This window comes from Bos javanicus, chromosome 3 (genome assembly GCF_032452875.1).
Source record: "Bos javanicus breed banteng chromosome 3, ARS-OSU_banteng_1.0, whole genome shotgun sequence".
In the NCBI taxonomy this organism is placed as follows: Eukaryota; Metazoa; Chordata; class Mammalia; order Artiodactyla; family Bovidae; genus Bos; species Bos javanicus.
In genome coordinates this window covers 18,840,859-18,860,716 of record NC_083870.1, presented here as the reverse complement: position 1 = coordinate 18,860,716, position 19,858 = coordinate 18,840,859, and the positions used below count along the sequence as shown (strand labels likewise).

The 19,858-nt window shown below is 45.7% G+C and overlaps 1 protein-coding gene across 1 annotated transcript; it reads right to left on the bottom strand.

Annotated features, from left to right (window-relative positions):
* Positions 1-14,563: 14,563 nt before the first annotated feature.
* Positions 14,564-19,401, bottom strand: S100A11 (S100 calcium binding protein A11). Its single transcript, XM_061406270.1, has 3 exons — positions 19,293-19,401; positions 15,881-16,033; positions 14,564-14,882 (listed from the first exon to the last, which is right to left on the bottom strand). The coding sequence occupies exons 1-3, from the start codon at positions 19,293-19,295 to the stop codon at positions 14,727-14,729; spliced, it is 312 nt and encodes a 103-aa protein (XP_061262254.1). The 5' UTR covers positions 19,296-19,401; the 3' UTR covers positions 14,564-14,726.
* Between the last annotated feature and the right edge of the window lie 457 nt (positions 19,402-19,858).

Sequence of the window (19,858 nt, the reverse complement as noted above, 5' to 3'; positions counted from 1 at the left end):
ATGGACTGCAGCCTTCCAGCCCCCTCTGTCCATGGGATTATCCAGGCAAGAGTACTGGAGTGGGGTGCCATTGCCTTTTCCAGAATATGCTGTCTAGGTTGGTCATAACTTTCCTTCCAAGGAGTAAGCATCTTTTAATTTCATGGCTGCAATCACCATCTGCAGTGACTTTGGAGCCTCCCCCCCTACCCCCCGCAAAAAATAAAGTCTGACACTGTTTCCACTGTTTCCCCATTTGTTTCCCTTGAACTGATGGGACCAGATGCCATGATCTTAGTTTTCTGAATGTTGAGCTTTGAGCCAACATTTTCACTGTCCTCTTTCACTTTCATCAAGAGGCTCTTTAGTTCTTCTTCACTTTCTGCCGTAAGGGTGGTGTTATCTGCATATCTGAGGTTATTGATATTTCTCCCGGAAATCTTCATTCCAGCTTGTGCTTCCTCTAGCCCAGCATTTCTTATGATGTACTCTGCGTATAAGTTAAATAAGCAGGGTGACAATATATAGCCTTGACGTACTCCTTTAGCTACTTGGAACCAGTCTGTTGTTCCAAGTCCAATTCTAACTGTTGCTTCCTGGCCTGCATACAGGTTTCTCAAGAGGCAGGTCAAGTGGTCTGGTAGTCCCATCTCTTTCAGAATTTTCCACAGTTTATTGTGATCCACACAGTCCAAGGCTTTGGCATAGTCAATAAAGCAGAACTAGATGTTTTTCTGGAACTCTCTTTCTCTTTTGCTTTACATATATTATTTCTAAGTCTCACAAAATCCCTGTAAAATAGATGCTAAGTCTGTTTTCAGATGAGGAAAGGAAACTCAGAGAGGTTAGATAATAAATTCCCTAAGGGCATATGTATGGCCCTGTAAGAATCCAGATAAGCCTAATGTCAAAGCCTCCCTTTTGCCACTACCCATCCCTGCTTTTCTTTGGGTAGAGCAGCATCAAGGACAGCTGCTTAGGAACAGAACCATAATCTAGCCAGGAACAAAGGGAATGTTCCCAAATAGCTCTGAGAGGAGGTAGTGTGTGTGGCCAGTGTTGCATGGGGTATGGACAGTAAGACCAGCAAGAACTTGGAGAAGCAGTCTCTATGCTAGGATCCTTAAGAATAACTTCATGGAAGATAGGATTTGACAAGAGGCTTGAACATTGGGTCTCTATCCCATTTGCTTATCAATGGGGCATGTGGAACAGGTACTGAGAGGAGGACAATCCAAAAGGAGGAATAACATGAACTAAAAATACAGAGGAGAGAATGTGCCAGACACGTCTGGAGAAGCAACAACTAGAAAAAGGGTTAAGGTGAGGGATAAGGGCTAGATTATTGATGCTTTTGAGTTCCAGACTACAGATTTAAATTGTAAATACAACTGTACTACAGGAAGCAGAACCACTGACCACTGCGGGTCGGGGAGAACAGGGGCCAGAAGGTGACAGGTGAGGCTGGTGATGATACAGGCCTGCACTGGACTGGTGGTGGTAAGAGTAGGCAGGAAAGTACAGATTTGAGAAAAGTCTGCGGAAAGAGTCCTCAGGGAGGCCACTACTGAGCTGCAGGACGTGAGGAAGAGGAACAATCACGAGCACCCGGAATTGTCCAGCCTGAGCACCTGGAGTATCGTGGTGCCTGCCCAGTGCAGAGAGGAAACATTGGCTTGGGAAGGAAGGTGATGAGCAAACTACCAGTGGGATTTCTAAGTGGGAGTGACCTGCTTTGTGAGCATGAGTAGACACAGGCTGTTTCAGTTGTCTGCCTCCCTGGGCATGGCCCTTTGGCTCCCTGGGCATGTTTCATGGTCACGCCAGGGTCTGGCAGGATATGATGATGGTATTTGGGAAGTTGGGTGCAGCTGCTCAGCTGGGTGCTTTAGGGAATGCATGGATGAAGGTGACACGTTCCCTGTGCTTGAGGAATTCATACCCCTTCGAGGAGATGGACAGTATAGAAGAGAGCAAAGATGGGGCAGAAGGTAGATGTACTGACTGGTTTACAGAACCAGCACCTTCAAGGTTCTGGTCATATATCATCTTCATTGTAAAGCCTCCCTGAATTCCCCTGCCCACCTTCCACCCCCACACCTGGGACCCTCCCTTAGCACCTCATGGCACTCATTACAGCATCTAGAAATTGTGCCCTTGTTTGTCTCCCTCAGCACCTATGGTATCCTTGGGGACAGAGGTTTGTCATGGCATGTTCTGTATTCTGAACAGAATACAGTGAATGTTGACCCTCGGTGGATGTTGGCAGGAAGTGTAAATCATGGGTCGACATGGGATGCTGAAGGAATTCCCTGGTTGCCTAGTGGTTAGGGTCCCGGGCTTTCCCTACTGTGGCCCAGGTTGGATCCCTGCCCAGGTAACTGAGGTCCCACAAGGCACACAGTGCAAACAACAGAAACTTGAATTCTGAGAGGAGTGGTTCTGGTTCAGAATGGTATGCCCTAGGGTTAGGAAGGGCTTTCCTGGTGGCTCAGCGGTAAAGAGCCTGCCTGCCCACGCAGGAGCTTTCATTCACCTACATGACCTTCCCTGAGTTCCAGCGCACAAACTCAAGCAGTTGTTAGTTAGGGAAGGGAGAGTATGCAGAGAAATAAACCATCAGGAGCAGCCTTGGGGCAAGGTCCTGCTTCCCCATCAATGGATACACACAACAGTATCTTCAAGCTATTTTTCAGATACTGAAACCTCTTCCAGGTGGGAGAACTTAATGATTAAGAATGGTAGGCTGGCCACAGGCATGTAGACCTCAGACCAGTTGACCTGAAGGCTGACGATGCTGACTCCTACTTAGCTTACCACCAACCCATCAAAACAATGCCCACAAGCTGATCATGCCCTCTTTAAACACTTACTATAAAACTTGTCACTATCTTCCCCAAGTTGAGACACATTGTTTTGAGGGCATGAGCCCACAGTGTTCCCCTTTGCCTGGCAAAGCAATAAAGCTGTCTTCTACTTCACCCAAAACCCTGTCTTCGAGATTTGATTGGACATCCATGTATAGAGAAGCTGAGCTTTTGGCATCACTCTTACGAAACAACTCTCCATCTACTTGATCCAACATAGGGTGATGTACTTTTTTCTTGTTCGTATTTAATGAAAGTAGTTGAGGTAAAGTAGAAAGAGGATTAGAAAATTGGGGTTTGAATTCTGGTTCTCCCATTTGGTCTAGGACCTGGCCCCACACGCCAGGGGGCAGGCACCATCCCCAACATCCCCTGGACCCCAACCCCATTCACCAGCCGGCAGACACCAGCCCCAGAGCCACTGCAGACCTGCAGTCTGCCATGGCAGGACACAGCCAACTCATCAGCAGGCCAGAACAGGCCCTGGGAGCTCCCTGAGCCCTGGCCCTCCCTACCAGCTGGCCAACACGGCCAGTGGGACCCTCGACCAGTGGTCCTGGGATCTGGCTCCACTGGATATCAGCAGGCTGATGCCAGCTTCAGGACCCCCAGGGCCCTGTAACCTGAGACCCCTGGGCCTTGGCCCCACCCACCAGCAGGCCAATACTGGCGCTGAGATATCTTGAACTCTTCAGCCAGCCGCCCCATGATCCAGCCCTACTCACCAGTGAGCCAGCACTACCCCAGGGGCCGCCCCCTGCCCCAGCCTGGGGTTCGGCAGCTGGCTGCCTTGTGACCTAGCCCATCAACCAGCAGTCAGCATCCTCCACACAAGGCTGGGCCTGGCAGCCTACTGGACCAGGGTCCAGCCGTGCCTACCAGATTGTCCACGGTAGTCTGCCACCACAATAGAAGGATCCATGCAGCCCACATAGAAGGCACCCCTAGAGCATGTAGCTCTGGTGACCAGAAGGGAATGTGCTGCCGGAACTCACAGGACATTTCCTACAAAAGGCCACATCTCCAAGGTTGAGAAATATAACCAACCTACCAGATGCATAGAAACATAAACAACAGATTAGGCAAATGAGGCACCAGAGAAACATGTTCCAAACAAAGGAATAAAACAAAACTCCAGGAAAGCTAAGTGAAGTGGAGATAAGTAGTCTATTCAATAAAGAGTTCAAAGTAATGATCATAAAGTGATCAAAGAACCTGGGAGAAGAATGGATGAACACAGTGAAAAGTTAGAAGTTTTAAATAAAGAGTGAAAAAATATAAATAAGAACTAACAGAGATGAAGAATACAATAACCATAGTAAAAAAGAATACCCTATCAATAGTTAGACTAAATAATACAGAAGAATGAATCAGTGAGATAAAAGATAGCAGTGGAAATCACAGAAGCTGAATAGAGAAAAGGAAAAAAGAATAAAAAGAGATGACAGTGTGTGTGTGAATTACTCAGTTGTGGCTGCTCCGTGGACTGTAGCCCACCAGGCTCCTCTGTCCATGGAATTCTCCAGGCAAGAATACTGGAGTGGGTTGCTATTGCCTTCTCCAGGGGATCTTCCCAACCTGGGGATTGAACCCAGGTTTGCAGGCAGATTCTTTATCATCTGAGCCACCTGGGAATCCCTAAAAGAGATGAGGACAGTTTAAGGGACCTTTTGAGACACTCAAGTGTACTAACAGGGGTTCTTGAAGGAGAAGAGAGAGAGTAAGGGGCAAAGAATGCATTTGAAGCCTTAATAGCTGAAAACTTACCTAACCTGAGAAAGGAAACAGACATCCAGGTCCAGGAAACACAGAGAGTTCCAAACAGGTTGACCCAAAGAGGACCACACCAAGACACAGTGTAATTAAGATGGCAAAAACTAAAGATGAAGAGAGACTGTTAAAAGCAACAAGGGAAAAACAACAAGCTCTGTACAACAGGAACTCCCATAAGGCCATCAGTTGACTTTTCAGCAGAAACTCTGCAGGCCAGAAAGGAGTGGCATGATATAATTAAGCTGACGAAAGGAAAACACCTACAACCAAGAATACTTTACCTAGCCAGCCTCTCATTCAGATTTGATGGAAAGATCAGATGTTTTGTAGACAAGCAAAGACTAAAAGAGTCGAGCACCACCAAACCAGCTTTACAAGAAATGTCAAAGGAATTTCTCAAAGAAAAAAGAAAAGGTACAACTAGAAACATAAAAATTATGAAAGGAAAAAAAACACTGGTAAATGCAGATACATAGTAAAGGTAGTAAACCAATCGTGTACAAAGCTAGTAGAAAGGTTAAAAGACAGAAGTAGTAAAATCATCTCTATCCGCAATAAATAGTTGACAGATACATGAAACAAAAAGATATAAAATAAGATGTCAAAAATAATAATCATGGCGGGAGGGGAGTAAAAATGTAGGGTTATTAAAATGCATTTGAAATCAAGGGATCATATAGATATAGAGAGAGATCATATATAAGATGCTTAAATAAATCTCATGGTAACCAGGTTCTCCCATTCATTAGCTTTGAGACTTAGGACAAGTCACCTAATGGCCTGAATTTGTTTTTTCATCCTCAAAGTAAGGATAATAAGAACAATATTTGGGACGCCCACCGCATTTTAAATTGTATTTATTTTTGGCCTTGCTGGGTCTTTGTTTTGCACTAGTTGTGGCAGGCGGGAGCTACTCTTGGTTATGGTCTGTGGGCTTCTCATTGCAGCGGCTTTTCTTGTTGCGCAGCGCAGGCTCCAGGCTTCAGTCATTGTGGCTCATGGGCTCTAGAGTGCAGGCTCAGTAGCTGTGGGGTGCGGGCTTGGTTGCTTCACGGAATGGAGAATCTTCCTGAACCAGAGATCGAAACTATGTCCCCCGCATTGGCAAGTGGATTCTTATCCACTGTGCCTCCAGGGAAGTCCACATGTAGCATTTTGCAAGTCATTTTTGTATATCCATTCAGAAACTTACTGAGTGCCAGCTACATGCCTGGCACTATCTAAATGCTGAGAATATAGAAATAAAGATAGTCTCTGCTTGGGGAACCCCAGTCTAGCAGGGAAGGCGGGCAAAACAACATGTGAGGTGAGGTGAGAAGCATTGTGGCCAGCATGTCTTTGGTTGTTGTGCAGAGCAGAGAGCAGAGATGGCAGAGGTGAGAGAGGCTTCCTGAAGGAGGCAGCCACTGAGGCTAACTTGAAGGATGAGTCAGAGGAAGGTGGGGGGATGAGAGAGTAGGGAGAAGTGTCTAGAGAACTACAGATGATTTGGAAAGTTTTGTGGGCATGTGGAAGGTGTAGTCAGAGGTTGCTGGAGATTAGGACACAGAATCTGCAAAGGGCCAGATCACAAAAAGCTACTGGTGCTTAGTGAAGAGATTTGAACTTTATTTTGAATACTGTGAGAATCAATGTGAACTTAATACTTATATACATCATTCTGATTATAAAAATAATCTGTATTCATTGATAGAAAATTGAAAAATATAAAAACATATAAATTAAAAAAAAGGGCGGGGGGACGTCCCTGGTGGTTCAGTGGTTAGGACTCCATGCTTCTACTGCAGGGGGCATGGGTTCAAGGTGTTCAACCCCTTTTCAGGGAACTAAGATCGTGCATGCTGTGTAGAGCAGCCAACAAAGAAAGAAGGAAGTATCCAGAGATCACTGTTGTTCATGTTTTAGTAAATATACTTGAAAGTATGTGTGTATGTCTCCTATATCCTGGCTACTTAAAATGTAGTTCATGGGCCAGAAGCAGCGGCATCACCTGGGAGCTTGTTAAAAATGCAGAGTCTCAGGTTCCACCCCCGACTCAGGGGATCAGAATCTGCAGCTGAGTGGAGCAAAACTGCACAACAGTGTGTTCTGATGTGCTTCATTGGTAGTGAAGGAGTTTAGGGAGAGGACGAGCCACACTGGTCAGAGTGGGAAGGGAGGCTTCTTAGAAGGCAGGAGACTTGAGGTCAGTTTTGTAGAATATGTGGAATTAGGCCAAACGGAGGGGAGGGAAACAAACAAATGGCTTAGTGGTCAAGATAGGGTTTGGAAATGTCTTAGAGTTCTCCAGAGGAACATAACCAAAAGGATATATGGGTACAAATAGAAGGAAATTAATTATAGCAAATGGCTGATGGAGGTGATGGAGGCTGAGAAGTCCCATGATACGCTGTCTGCAAGCTGGAAGTCCTGGGAAGCTGGTACTATAATTTAGTCCAAGACAAAAGGCTCAGGAATTCACAGGATAGATGTTGTAAGTCCCCACCTGAGTCTGAAAGTCAGAGAACCACGAGTGTCAAAGTCAGAGAGCCGGAGAAGTGGATGTCTCAGTCAGAAAGGGTGAATTCGCCATTCTTCTGTCTTTTGTTCTGCTCAGGCTCTCAGGGATGGGCTGCTGCCCATTCACAGTGGGGAGGACCTTTCGCTTTAGTCAGTGTACTAATACAAATGCTAATCTCTTCCAGAAACACCCTCACAGCACACCAGAAATAATGTTCTATCAGCTATCTGGGCATCCTTTTTGCCCAGTCCAGGTGACACATACAATTAACCATCATGTGGAGTCAGACAGAGTTGGCCTTGCCTCTTATTTGCTGTGAGACCTGGGGAAGGTTCTCAGTCTCTCTGTGCCTTAGTATCTTACTCCATGAAACAGACATTAATAATTATGATTATATTATAGGATTGTTAAGAGGAATAATTGTTAAGATATAATGTATGTAAAGTCCCAGGTGGCACCGTGGTAAAGAATCTGCCTGCCAGTGCAGGAAACACAAAAAACTTGGGTTAGATCCCTGAGTCGAGAAGATTCCCCTGGAGGAGTAAATGGCAACCCACTCCAGTATTCTTGCCTGGAAAATCCCATGGACAGAGGATCATGATGGGCTACAGTCCATGGGGTTGCAAAGAGTCCGACATGACTGAACAACTGATGCATGCAAAGCTCTTAGATACATGCTGCTAACTGCTGCTAAGTCGCTTCAGTCGTGTCCAACTCTGTGCGACCCCATAGACGGCAGCCACCAGGCTTCCCTGTCCCTGGGATTCTCCAGGCAAGAACACTGGAGTGGGTTGCCATTTCCTTCTCCAGTGCATGAAAGTGAAAAGTGAAAGGGAAGTTGCTCAGTCGTGTCCGACTCTTAGCGATCCCATGGATTGCAGCCTACCAGGCTCCTCCGTCCATGGGATTTTCCAGGCAAGAGTACTGGAGTGGGGTGCCATTGCCTTCACCAAGCAATTCTCTGGCACGCTGGGTGTCCTATGATTTAACTCCATTCTGACACTGTCTCCCTGGAGACTGGGTCAGACCCTATAGGTTAAGGGCTGAGTCCTACAAGACTGCTTCCCTCCGCTCATTTCATAGCCAATTGAAAGTCCAGGTTGTCGCCTGTGCTTCTGACCGACTGGCTATAGTTTGGAGGTTCCCACGACCTCCTCCTTGGGTGTCATCACTTTGTTACAGTGGCTCACAGAACTCAGAGAAACACTGTATTTATTAGATTAGATTACTGGTTTATTATAAAAGAATATAGCAACCCACTCCAGTGTTCTTGCCTGGAAAATTCCATGGACAGAGGAGCCTGGCCATGGGGTCGCATAGAGTCGGACACAACTGAGCAACTAACACACACATAACTTAGGAACAGCCAGGTGGAAGAGATAAAGAGGGCAAGGTTTTCAGGAAAAGAGCCCAGAGTTTCTGTGTCCTCTCTGAGCCCTCCCCTCTCTCCTTGTGTTCACCAGCCCAGAGGTTCTCCAAACCCTGTGCTTTGGGTTTTTATGAAGAGTTCATTACATAGGCATGATTGATTAAATCATCGGCCATTGATGATTGAACTTACTATCTAGTTCCTCTCTCCTCCTCAGAGGTCAGTACAGAGAGACCAAAAGTTCCAGCCATCCATTCAGGAGGTTTAATGGTGATGAAGTGAGGAGAGGTCACTTGGATTTATGAAGCCACCTCTGCCGTGGACTTGATGTTAATGTACACCTTCTGTAACTTTCACCTTTGTTTTCTCCCTCTGTCAGAAGTGAATCTCTTTGTGGGCTAGACTTGCAACGTTCCTGAAGTCATCTTTGTTTGGCATTCCTACCACAAGTTCTGGCGACTCCATACATCACGTTTAAAGATAACGTTGACACGAAGCCGCTGTGAGGACGAAATATGAATCTGGCAGGAGCAACATTTCTTTCTGCATGGGTTGCATTCTCAGCTGAGAGAGGTGGGGCGAAGACCCAGAATTACCGTTGCTCCTCTCCGCCCTCGCTGCCTTCTAGGCAGGGTGCTTTCTGCACTGAGAGCCAGTTCCCAGCCAGTACAGACTTGCCTTCCTCTCTGAGTCGTCTTTCTTGACTGTGGCCATCCAGGAATGCTTTCACTGGTGACTGAGGGAGATTTAGGAGATTAGGGAGAGCCGAGAAACAAAGCATGAGTTATTGCTCTTGCTGTGCAGGTGTGGTCCTCCCCGACTCTGCTCAAATTCCCAAATCCTCTCTCACCAGGTTTGCAGAGACAACAATAGGGTTGTTGTGAGGTGGGTGGGTGCAGTGAATCAGCAAGGTCTCCGTGAGGTGTAGCCTGTGGGGACAGATCCTCCCATTTGTCACCCCAGCAGGGCCAGGAACTGGTGCAATGTTCAGCTTCATGATTCTTTATACAGTTGCATGACTATATATTTCACTTATAGAATCTGTATTTGCTTCTTTTTTTTCCCCTTCTTCATGTACCCTATTCTTGTTTATATATCTTACTTCCTGCCTTTATTTATTTGAATATTTTAAACATTCTCAAGTTCAAGTCAGTTCCACATTGCTCTCTCTTTACGTGGGTGCAAAGTTTCTTATCTGTTACATATATTGATAGTCCTGTGTGTGCAGTATAATATTTGTGAGCTCATTTTAGTGGGATTTATCTTCCGTGGAAAGACCCCAATGGCTGGAGTTGTTTCCATGAGGTGGTTTGCATTTCCCTGGGGTTTTATAATTGTGTTTACTGCTCTGGAGCACTTTTTAACCTGGGAATTCTGTACAAGGGAGCAGTGTGTGTTTGAGTCCCACGCCTCCAGGAAGCACAAGTGTGGCATTTTGTCCTCTCTCAGATGACTTTGTTCCCCCTATGGCTCATTCTGTTTTTTCTGGGGTGGTGAGCTGAGGTTTTCAGTCTTCGTCACTGTTAGGGCATCTCTTCAGTGGCTTATCTCCTTTAGCTAAGAGCTTGTTCCCTGTTCTGCAGTTCGAGTTCACATGACCTCAGTTCTGGCACAGTTACAGTTATGCATTCCCGTTTTGCTTTGGGGATCTAGATATTCTTCTTTCTGATTTTTCAACCAAGTATTTAAACTATTTTTTGGAGGGGGTTCCATTTTATCTAGCATTATTTTCAGTAGGAAGGGGCTTGCTGTATCTGCTCTATCCCCATCTTGACAAAAGTCCTAACATCATGACCCAAATCTTCCTAAAAAGGAATGGATCTTTGCTTGATTTTTTTTTCTTTTCTTTTTTAAAAATTCTGCATTCGATTTGGCAATGATTTTTTGGATATGATATGAGGAACACAGGCAATAAAAGAAAAATAGATACATTCAAAATTAAAATTACAATTTCATCAAGATTAAAAACTTTTGTGTGTCAAAGGATACTGTCAATAGAGTAATATGCAACCTACAGAATGAGAGAAAATATTTGCAAATCATGTACCTGATAAGGGGTTAATATACAGAATATATAAAGAACTCCTACAACTCAGTATAAAAAATATCACACAACCCAATTAAAAAATGAACAAAGTCACCAACTTGTATACGTTAATTATGTGCAGTTTTTTGTATACCAATTATATCTGCGTAAAGTTGGGAAGAATGGGCAAAGGACTCAAATAAATATTTTTCTAATGAAGGTATTTAAGTGACTAATAAGTACATGAAAAGATGCTCAATATCACTAATTATTAGGGAAATGCGAATAAAAACAATGAGATACCATTTCATGCCCATTAGGTTAACTATTAAACAAAAATCAGAAAATAACAAGTGTTGGTAAGGATGTGAAGAAATTGGACATTGCTTGTCCATTGCTGATGGGAATGTAAAATGGTGCAGCTCCTGGGGAAAATGGTATGGTGGCTCTTAAAAAATACAACATAGAATTTCCATTCCTTTTCTTTTCCTTGTGTGCATGCTCAGATGTGTCCGGCTCTTTTGGACTGTACGGACCCCATGGACTGTAACCCACCAGGCTACTCTTGGTGGGATTTTCCGGGCAAGAATAGTGGAGTGGATTGCCATGCCATTCTCCAGGGGATCTTCCTGACCCTGGGATAGAACCTGCATCTCTTATGTCTCCTGCATTGGCAGGCAGATTCTGTACCACTGGTGCCACCTGAGAACCACACCTGGGTGTATAATCCAAAAGAGTTGAATGCAGGCACTCTAACATATATTTGTACACCCGTGTTTACAGTAGCATTATTTTCAATAACCAAAAAGGTGAAAGCAATCCAAGTGTCCATTGTTGGGTGAGTGGATAAACAATGTTATATATATATGGGTTTCCTTGGTGGCTCAGTGGTAAACAACCTGCCTGCCAGTGCAGTAGATGTGGCTTTGATCCCTGGTTTGGGAAGATCCCCAGGGGAAGGAAATGGCAACTCACTCCCTTATACTTGCCTGGGAAATCCCACTGACAGAGGAGCTGGGTGATCTACAGTTCATGGGATTGAAAAAGAGTTGGACATGACTTAACAACTAAACAACAAGCATACAATGGGATATTATTCAGCCTTAAAAAGGAAGGGAATTCTGACATGTGCCACACATGACATGGATGACCCTTGAGGATGTTATGCTAAGTGAAGTAAGCCAGTTACCAAAAAAAAAAAAAAAAAATGGTGTGATTCCACTTATATGAGGTATCTGCAGTAATAAAATTCACAGAGACAGAGAGTAGAATGTTGGCGGCCAGGGATGGGAGGAGAGGGAACTGGGAGTTATTGTCCAGTGAGTATAGGATATCAGCTGTGGAAGATGGAAATGTTCTGGAGATGAGTAGTGATGGTTGTACAACAGTGTGAATGTACTTAATGCTTCTGAACTGTATACTTAAAAATGGTTAAAATGTCAAATTTCATGTTGGGTAAATTTAACCACAATAAAAAAAATTTCAATATAAAATAAAAATATATATTAAAAAGTATCTGCGTTAGTGTTGGCACTTTATCCTCAACTCCTCTCACAGCAGTAACTGTGTAGTACAGAATACTGATCTCACCTTTCTATGATGTGATGGATATTCTCTTTGCCCCTCTAGATTCACTTTCTATATTTTTCTGCCCTGCGCAACCTTCCAGTTGGGTTGTCCCATTGCAGGCACTGCTGAAGATCAGAAGATGAGAAGAGAGAGATATTGGTATGTATCCCCCTGGCTCCCACCTTCCTCCTATGGTCTGACAGTAACTGTATTTCTATAACAAAGGCCACAGCATCTGTGGGGACCCTGTCCCTTGCCCATGGCTCTTGCTAGCTTCCAGGAACTGTTCTCTGCCTTGCCCAGTCAGGCCTTCGGTGGCAACAGCTTCCAGATTTTGCTAGTCCCTGCTGCTTTGCCATCGCTTGTTTCTCCTATCCCTGAAAACACCTTGCTAATAGTCTCCTCATTAAACTGTCTTCAGTGACCCTGGTGAACATGCATGTTACCCGTGGGGAACTCTGACCGACACATGGTGTCCCATGTCAGATTTTACAGCATTGCCTACCTTTTCAGACACACTATGTGCCGGGCACCACACCAGGTATTAGTGATGTGTTGTTGTTGTGCTTGGTCAGTTTCTTGACTTTTTTGACCCCCTAACAGTGGCCTGCCAGGCTCCTCTGTGCATTTAACTAGGTCCCTGTTGTTGAGTTCAAAGTCAAGTCTGGGAAGACAGACAAGCAAAAGCACTATTACAATTCAGAGTGGTAAGTGCTGTGACAGAGGTGAGAATAAAGTGCCATGGACGCATAGAGTAAGAGCATCAAAACCAGCTGTGGGTGGGGGAGGCTGTAGGGAAGGCCTCTTGGGGGAGATGACACTCTAGAGATGCTGCTCTGTAGAAGGAGAAAAAGGTGGGAAGGCTTTCAGGGTAGCAAGAAGAGATTATGAAGGGACAGAGGCACAGCCCTAGTTATCAGTTCAGGAGTGTCTGGCAAGGCTAGAGAGCAGCAGAAATGAGGCTGGAGAAGCAGGTAGGGACACACCATGAAGGCCCTTGGGTACCCCAAGATGACTGTGGATTTCATCTTGCATGTTAAGAGGAATTAATGCTTGGTTTTAACCAAGAGAGTGACACCATCAAGTTTGCCTTTAAAAACTGTGGGTAGAGAAAGGACAGAGAAGGCAATGGCACCCCACTCCAGTACTCTTGCCTGGAAAATCCCATGGATGGAGGAGCCTGGTAGGCTGCAGTCCATGAGGTCGCTGAGTCGGACACGACTGGGCGACTTCACTTTCACTTTTCACTTTCATGCACTGGAGGAGGAAATGGCAACTCACTCCAGTGTTCTTGCCTGGAGAATCCCAGGGACGGTGGGGCCTGGTGGGCTGCCGTCTATATGGGGTCGCACAGAGTCGGACATAACTGAAGCGACTTAGCAGCAGCAGCAAAGGAGTGGAAGAGATCAAACAGGCAGGGAGAAGAAAAAGTTTATTGGGAAATGGTAGAGGCTGTCTTTTCTGAAGGGTAGAGTAGTAGTTGGCTGGTTTACTAAAAAACAAAAAACAGTTAAAATGGGTATTCATAAAAATGACATTTTCAATATTTAAACTTATATACCAGTATTCTGCTCTACTACCTTTCTTGCATAAATCACATTCATTAAATTTCAGTTCCTTTAAAAATTTTTAAACTTTATTTTAGGCTATGCTGGGTCTTTGTTGCTGCACAGGCTTTTCTCCACTTTCAGGGGAGGGGGCTGTTCTCTAGTTGCGGTTCGCAGGTTCCTCACTGTGGCTTCTGCTGTGGAGCACAGGCTCTAGTGCGTGTGGGCTTTAGCAGTTGTGGCTCCCAGGTTCTCTCGTTGTGGCTCCCAGGTTCTCTCGTTGTGGCGCACAGGCTTAGTTGGTCTGTGGCATGTGGGATCTTCCTGGACCAGTTATCAAACCCATGTCTCCTGCATTGGCAGGCATATTCTTTACCCCTGAGCCACCATGGAAGCCCTAGTTCCTTTTTTTAAGCGGAGGAATTTAAAGATACTTGTGAGGCAGTCTGAAGAAATGAGGCTTTTAGATTTTTGCGGTTTTTCACGTTTACAGTTGTCTCAGCTACACTTACATCAACCACAGTGATCTCCAGTGAATTTCCCTCATCAAGTTTTTGAAAAGAATTTGGCTTTCAGAAAGAACTTTCTTTTGGTACTCTCATAGCCCTTCGTTTATCCATTTATTGTTTCCCTCAACTAAAAGTAAGCCCTGTAAAGGCAGGCCCTTATCTGTCTTGCTGACTGTATCCTTGGAGCCTATGACCGTGCCTGTAGTAGTTGGACAGACACTTAAAGAGTGAATAGTGACAAGTGACATCTATCGGGCTGAGTAATTTAGAGATGATTCTCTTGGTATCATTAGTCATGATTATGGATACACCAAAGATACATATTTATTATTTACTATGCAACTTCTAGTAATTGTTCCCATCAATCTAATTTATATTCCTCCCAGTCTTCCCCATCTCTCGCACAAATTTACCGACTCCAGTGTGTGTTTTAAAAAACAATATTGTTTTATTACTAACAGGAGTGGCCTTCCTGGGTAGGTGGGTGTGCCGGGCTCAGGGTATGTTGGGGCTGTGAAGAGCAGATAACTGAGAGGCTGGAAAGAAAGGGAGTGCGCCTGGAGGCCAGGCCCAACGGCTCCTCCAATTTACTTCTGGGAAGAGGCAGACTTAATAAAGGATTCATGGCAAGCAATGGCCAGGCCACCAATAAGATTAAGAAATTCTTGGAAATCTAGCTGCCCATCAGAGTTGAGGTCCAATTTCTTCATCATGCGGTCAAGGACACCAGGGTCCTTCTGGTTCTGCAAAGATAATAATAATGACATTAGTACCTTTATATTGTTCTTTCTAAAATGTTTTTTAAAATGTCACATTTTATTCTCACATGTGAGGCACAGGGTAGCGGTCACTAATTTTCCCACTTGTCAGACACAGAGACAGACTCAAACAGATGAAGTGACCGGCCTAAGCAGAAGACCTAGGACTCAAATCAGCTTTTTCTTTCCTTCTAAATTAACCATTTACTTAAAAAAATTTTTTTTTTTTTTTTTTTTTGGCCGTGCCTCATAGTCTGTGGAATCTTAGTTCCCCAACCAGGGACTGAAGCCAGGCCCTCGGCAGTGAGAGCCTGGAGTCCGAACCACTGTCCAGGGTTCTTTCTGTTACATCTGGGGATTACTCAGTTTTGTAAAATCAGTGGGAAACTTTTCCTAAGTGTCACATGCAACTCCAATATACAAACTACATACAAGTGGAGGGATCTGAGGTAGGAAGAGGACAGCAGCTGATGCAGGGCCTGCTTAATCAGCCTCACCCTCCACGCATCCTAAACCCCAACCCCTACACACATTTACAGCCACTGGTTACACACAGCTACTTAATTAACTTAGAAAATCAGTCTGTTAATTGCTATTGGCTGCCATGTCAAGTGGTGCACATATAGAATATTTAGAATATTATTTCCATCACTACAGAAAATTCTTCTGAACAGGGCTGCCCTAGTGGCTTTGGGGTGGAGGAATAACATTTGAAAACTCTTCTATTACTCCATTTACTACTTTGTAAACCATCTCCTTAAATGAAAAAACAAAACAAAACAAAACAAAACACCACTGTTCCCTATGTTATATAGAGTTTGATAACTCTGATTTTAGATCACATGTTAGTCAAAAGAAGAAGAAAAGATCCTTAATAGCCATTCAGAGCTCACTCAGCCCTGGGGGCTCAGCTGCTGTCCTTCATTCCCAGCCAGCCTTCTGTCCCGGTCTTGCAGTCTGGGGTTGGGGGCTGGGAGCACTACCTTTGTGAAGGCACCCAGCTCTGTATTCATGAAGATCAGAAACTCAGCCTTGGAGAGTTTGCTGTTGTTACCATCCCTTCCAGCATGCTTTTGGAAAACAGCAATCAGAGACTCGATGCATCGTTCAGTCTCCGTAGGGCTGGATACTTTTGCCTTTGAGGGGGAAAGAACAATTCAGGATTCAGATAAGGGGAGGATATCAACAGCTCGGTGCTGAAGAACACTCCAGAGGATTTCGTCTCTTCATTTTGGGTCAAAGCAGTTTCCTAAAAGATGGGTCATTGTTTGGGGGCTAAGGGGTTAAGACAACCACAGAAAGTCACATTCTGTGAGCTTCTTCCCCATATCGCCTCCTGTTTATTCCAGGTGAAAATGCTGGTATACTTGAAAGCAGTAGACAGACTAGATGAGCATGAGGTGACAGGGTTTACTGATACTTTTAGAACGTGTGGGTAAATATATGGATATTATATACTCACAAATATGAAACCCACCAAGCATTGTGTATTAGATTAAAAAATTCCCTATTTTCCAGAAGTATATATAGAGGTTACTGTGATTAGTTAAAGGACATTTCTTTTTAAAGGAATACTGAATTCTCAGGACCCATACATTTTCTAGAAAAAAACAAAAAGTATAGTTACCCTGAGGCGTGAGAAGGGAATTGACCTGGCAGAGCTACTTCTAGAATCTCAGCCTCCAGGTTGCTTCCTGCACCCTTGGCTTTTGCTCCTTCTATTCCCAGATGCCACTAATTCCCACAGGAAAAGCTCATGGAACTTCTCTGGTCACTTCAAACCAGAAGGTTGATATGGGGGCTCTGATCACAGTTGCCACTCACACAGCTCCTATGGCATTTACGGAGCTGAACCACAGGTGTGGTCACACCAGAAGGAGCAGGAGATTCATATCCTATTCTGGGCTCTGCTTTCCTTACAAGGGAAGTCTTCAAGGAAATTCTGTCATACTCTGCCCTTCATTCCAGCCAGCTCCTGGGGCCCCAGACGCGAGGAACTCGTGGGCTCCCCCTGGTGGATAAGAGCAGGAACTGAAGGCTTTCTGGAAAACTTGATGGCCACACCCTTCCTTCAAAGCTTTATCTCGCTCTGGAGGTTAACAATGATGGTGACTTTTGCAATGTAGCACTTATCCCGTTAATTTGTTCATAGGATGGACTCCCTGAAGCCCAGAGCTGGAGGCTTTCAGGACACATAATTTACATGCTAAGAAGCACTGATGTGCCTAGCTGCCATTCTCCTTCCCTCCTTCAGTCTCTCCAGGTGTTTTAACCGCCTATCCTGGTGCTTACTGCATCCTGGAACATCTATAAAGCCCTTTCTGAAGGTGGGTTCTAGAGAACTCTATAGGAGATGGATTATTCCCCAACAGTCACGTTGTCAGGACTTTTTCCTTTAAGAAAGTGTTGGCAGCCTCAGAGTTTTGGTGAGAAACAAAATACCACAGCCTAGAAACAGATGTGTTTGCACAACAGTTTTTCTTATCAGGAGTGCAATCTCACAGTAACATCAGATTACAGGAACAAGGTTGACTGGGAGGGCACACCAGATAGGGTAGAACGTTCCAGGCTGAGGAGCCAGGGCTTTGTGATCTTTTTCTATACCTACAGAAATATCCTCTGACCCTTTCCTTTGTAGAATTCAGGCTGCTTTCGTTTTCCCGTTTCAGTGGCTTTCTGCTTTTCTTTTTTTCTCTCCTTAACATCAACCTTGACTGAATTTTTTTCTCCTTGAAATCTGTTGCCATCAGCTACATGGAGAAAATTAAAACCCCTGCATGTCTTCCCAGAGGTAATTTTCCAGAACAAAAACACAAATATCAAATTACCTAAGTGGAATTACAAAATTTGTAGTGCTGGAGGGGACTTTGGAGAGGGTTCCCCGGCAGAGAGGCCCAGAGACAGGAAAGTTTCGCCCAAGTTGGAGCAGTGGCTGAAGGAGGAGAGAAAGCGATCTCCTGCCTGGATGGAGGCCAGTGCTCCCCATCACTGCTCCCCATAGTTCTATTTGATGGGAACGATGAGAGGAAGGAGAAAACAGCATGATAAATGGATGCTGTAAAAGAGCTTATTAGTAAAAAATGCGTGCTAAACACTCATTTGAGAAAGTTAAAGAAAAAAAGTAACACTTGAAAAAACAAGTATTGCAGTTCTCATTCTTAATTCATGCTCCCTTTCCTTCCAAGGAGCCCCGGTGGCATTCTTTCTTCCGGGGCAGTCATTCCAGGCCTTCGCCACTTGGTGGTGCTGGGTCTGCCTTTTCTAGGTTCCTTGAGATTTTGGTCCCCCACTTTAGCGTGGAAAGAAGAGCAGTGGAGGATACAGACTGGCACACTAAAGCAGGGGTTAGCACACGTGTTCTGTAGGTGCCAGACGGGATATATATTAGGCCAATGTGGTCCACTTGGTCTCCATCACTCTGCTTTTGTAGCAGGGCAGGAACCACACAGAGAACTCATGAAGGGGCGTGGCCGTGTGCCAATAAAACTTTTTACTTACGGACGGTGAAGTTTGATTTTCATATAATTCTCAAAGTATTAGTCTTCCTTTGCTTTTCTTTCAACTATTTACGTAAAATCCACTCGGAGTTCGTGGGAGCAGAGAACCCCACTTGGCCCGCGGGCGGAAGTTTGCTGACTCCGTGAAAGAGAGGCCAAGGAAGACGCAGGTTTTGGGGGGTGGATTAATGCAGGTAGAAAGAATTCACAGTGGGGCTGGCAGGAGTTGAGAGAAGAAAAACAGGCGACGGAGGAGCGCCTAAAAAGACTGGGTTAAAGGGAAGAGGGAAGGAGGAGGGGGCTTTCCGGAGCCGGGTCCCTCCCACATTCCTGGCCGGGCTCCGCGGGCTGGGACCGGCTTCAGTTTCAGTCTCCGCGTCTGGGCCGCTTGCCCGTCGTTTACTGAAACTCCGATTTCCCCTCTAGGGCTCAGACCTATAGCTCTATAACTATATGTAACTGCAGCCACCACGCAGAATTCAACCCCCCGTGTCGTTAGGTCGTACCCCGGGCTCCGCGGGCCCCGCCGGCGAAGGGCTTCCGGCACCGGCCGAAGCCCCTCGCCCCGTTTCCCGCCGGGCTAGGGGCTCCGCGCAGGGCGTGGCTCGCAGTGCACTTCGTCTATCCTAGCCCCAGACCTCTGCGGAAAAACAAGAGCCTCCCGATGCTACCCCGAGGCTGTGATTCCAGGTATAATTTAGGGCTTCTTCCTGCCATCTGCTGTTCTCTGATGCCCTCCGGTAGATTTATTTGTCCAGCTGTTTCCTGCCACGACCACTTCAAAAATCAAAGATCAAGCCTGGTGAAAAGTAAGCCGTGGCTGTAATTTTCATGTAAGAGTAATTTACATAAAAGAAGTTTTCATGTAAAAGGAAGACAAGTAAAAAGCGCGGCTTACCATGTCGGAGAGGAGCGAGGCGCGCGGATGCGAGCGGGGAGCTGGGCGGCGGGCACTGGGCGGCGGGCCGGGTCTGCGGCCTCCCGGGCCTGCCGCACCCGGCTCCGCCCCGCGCGGCTTCCTCCTGACTCATGCGCCCCCTTCCCCCGCGCCCCCCCCCCCCCCCCCGCCCCGCTCCGTGGATCCGGGCTCGTCGCTGTGGCCTTTGTTTGCCAAACGCGCAGTTTCACCTTAAAACTCACACAAAACCCCATTGTCCTCACGGAGCCTTAAACAATCTCTCTCTCCCTGTCTTGTGAACAGTGAAGATGTTGGTCTTTTCTGAATTTAAACTTTTGCGTAGCGGTCTTTGGGAAGTCTGTTCAAGTCCACCGGTCTTCCACGTACGAACTCACCAGCTATTTCTGCTCCTTCCTAAAGGCGGCTGTGCTAAGTCACTTCAGTCGTGTCCGACTCTGTGCGACCCCATAGACAGCAGCCCACTAGGCTCCCCTGTCCCTGGGATTCTCCAGGCAAGAACACTGGAGTGGGCTGCCATTTCCTTCTCCAATGCATGAAAGTGAAAA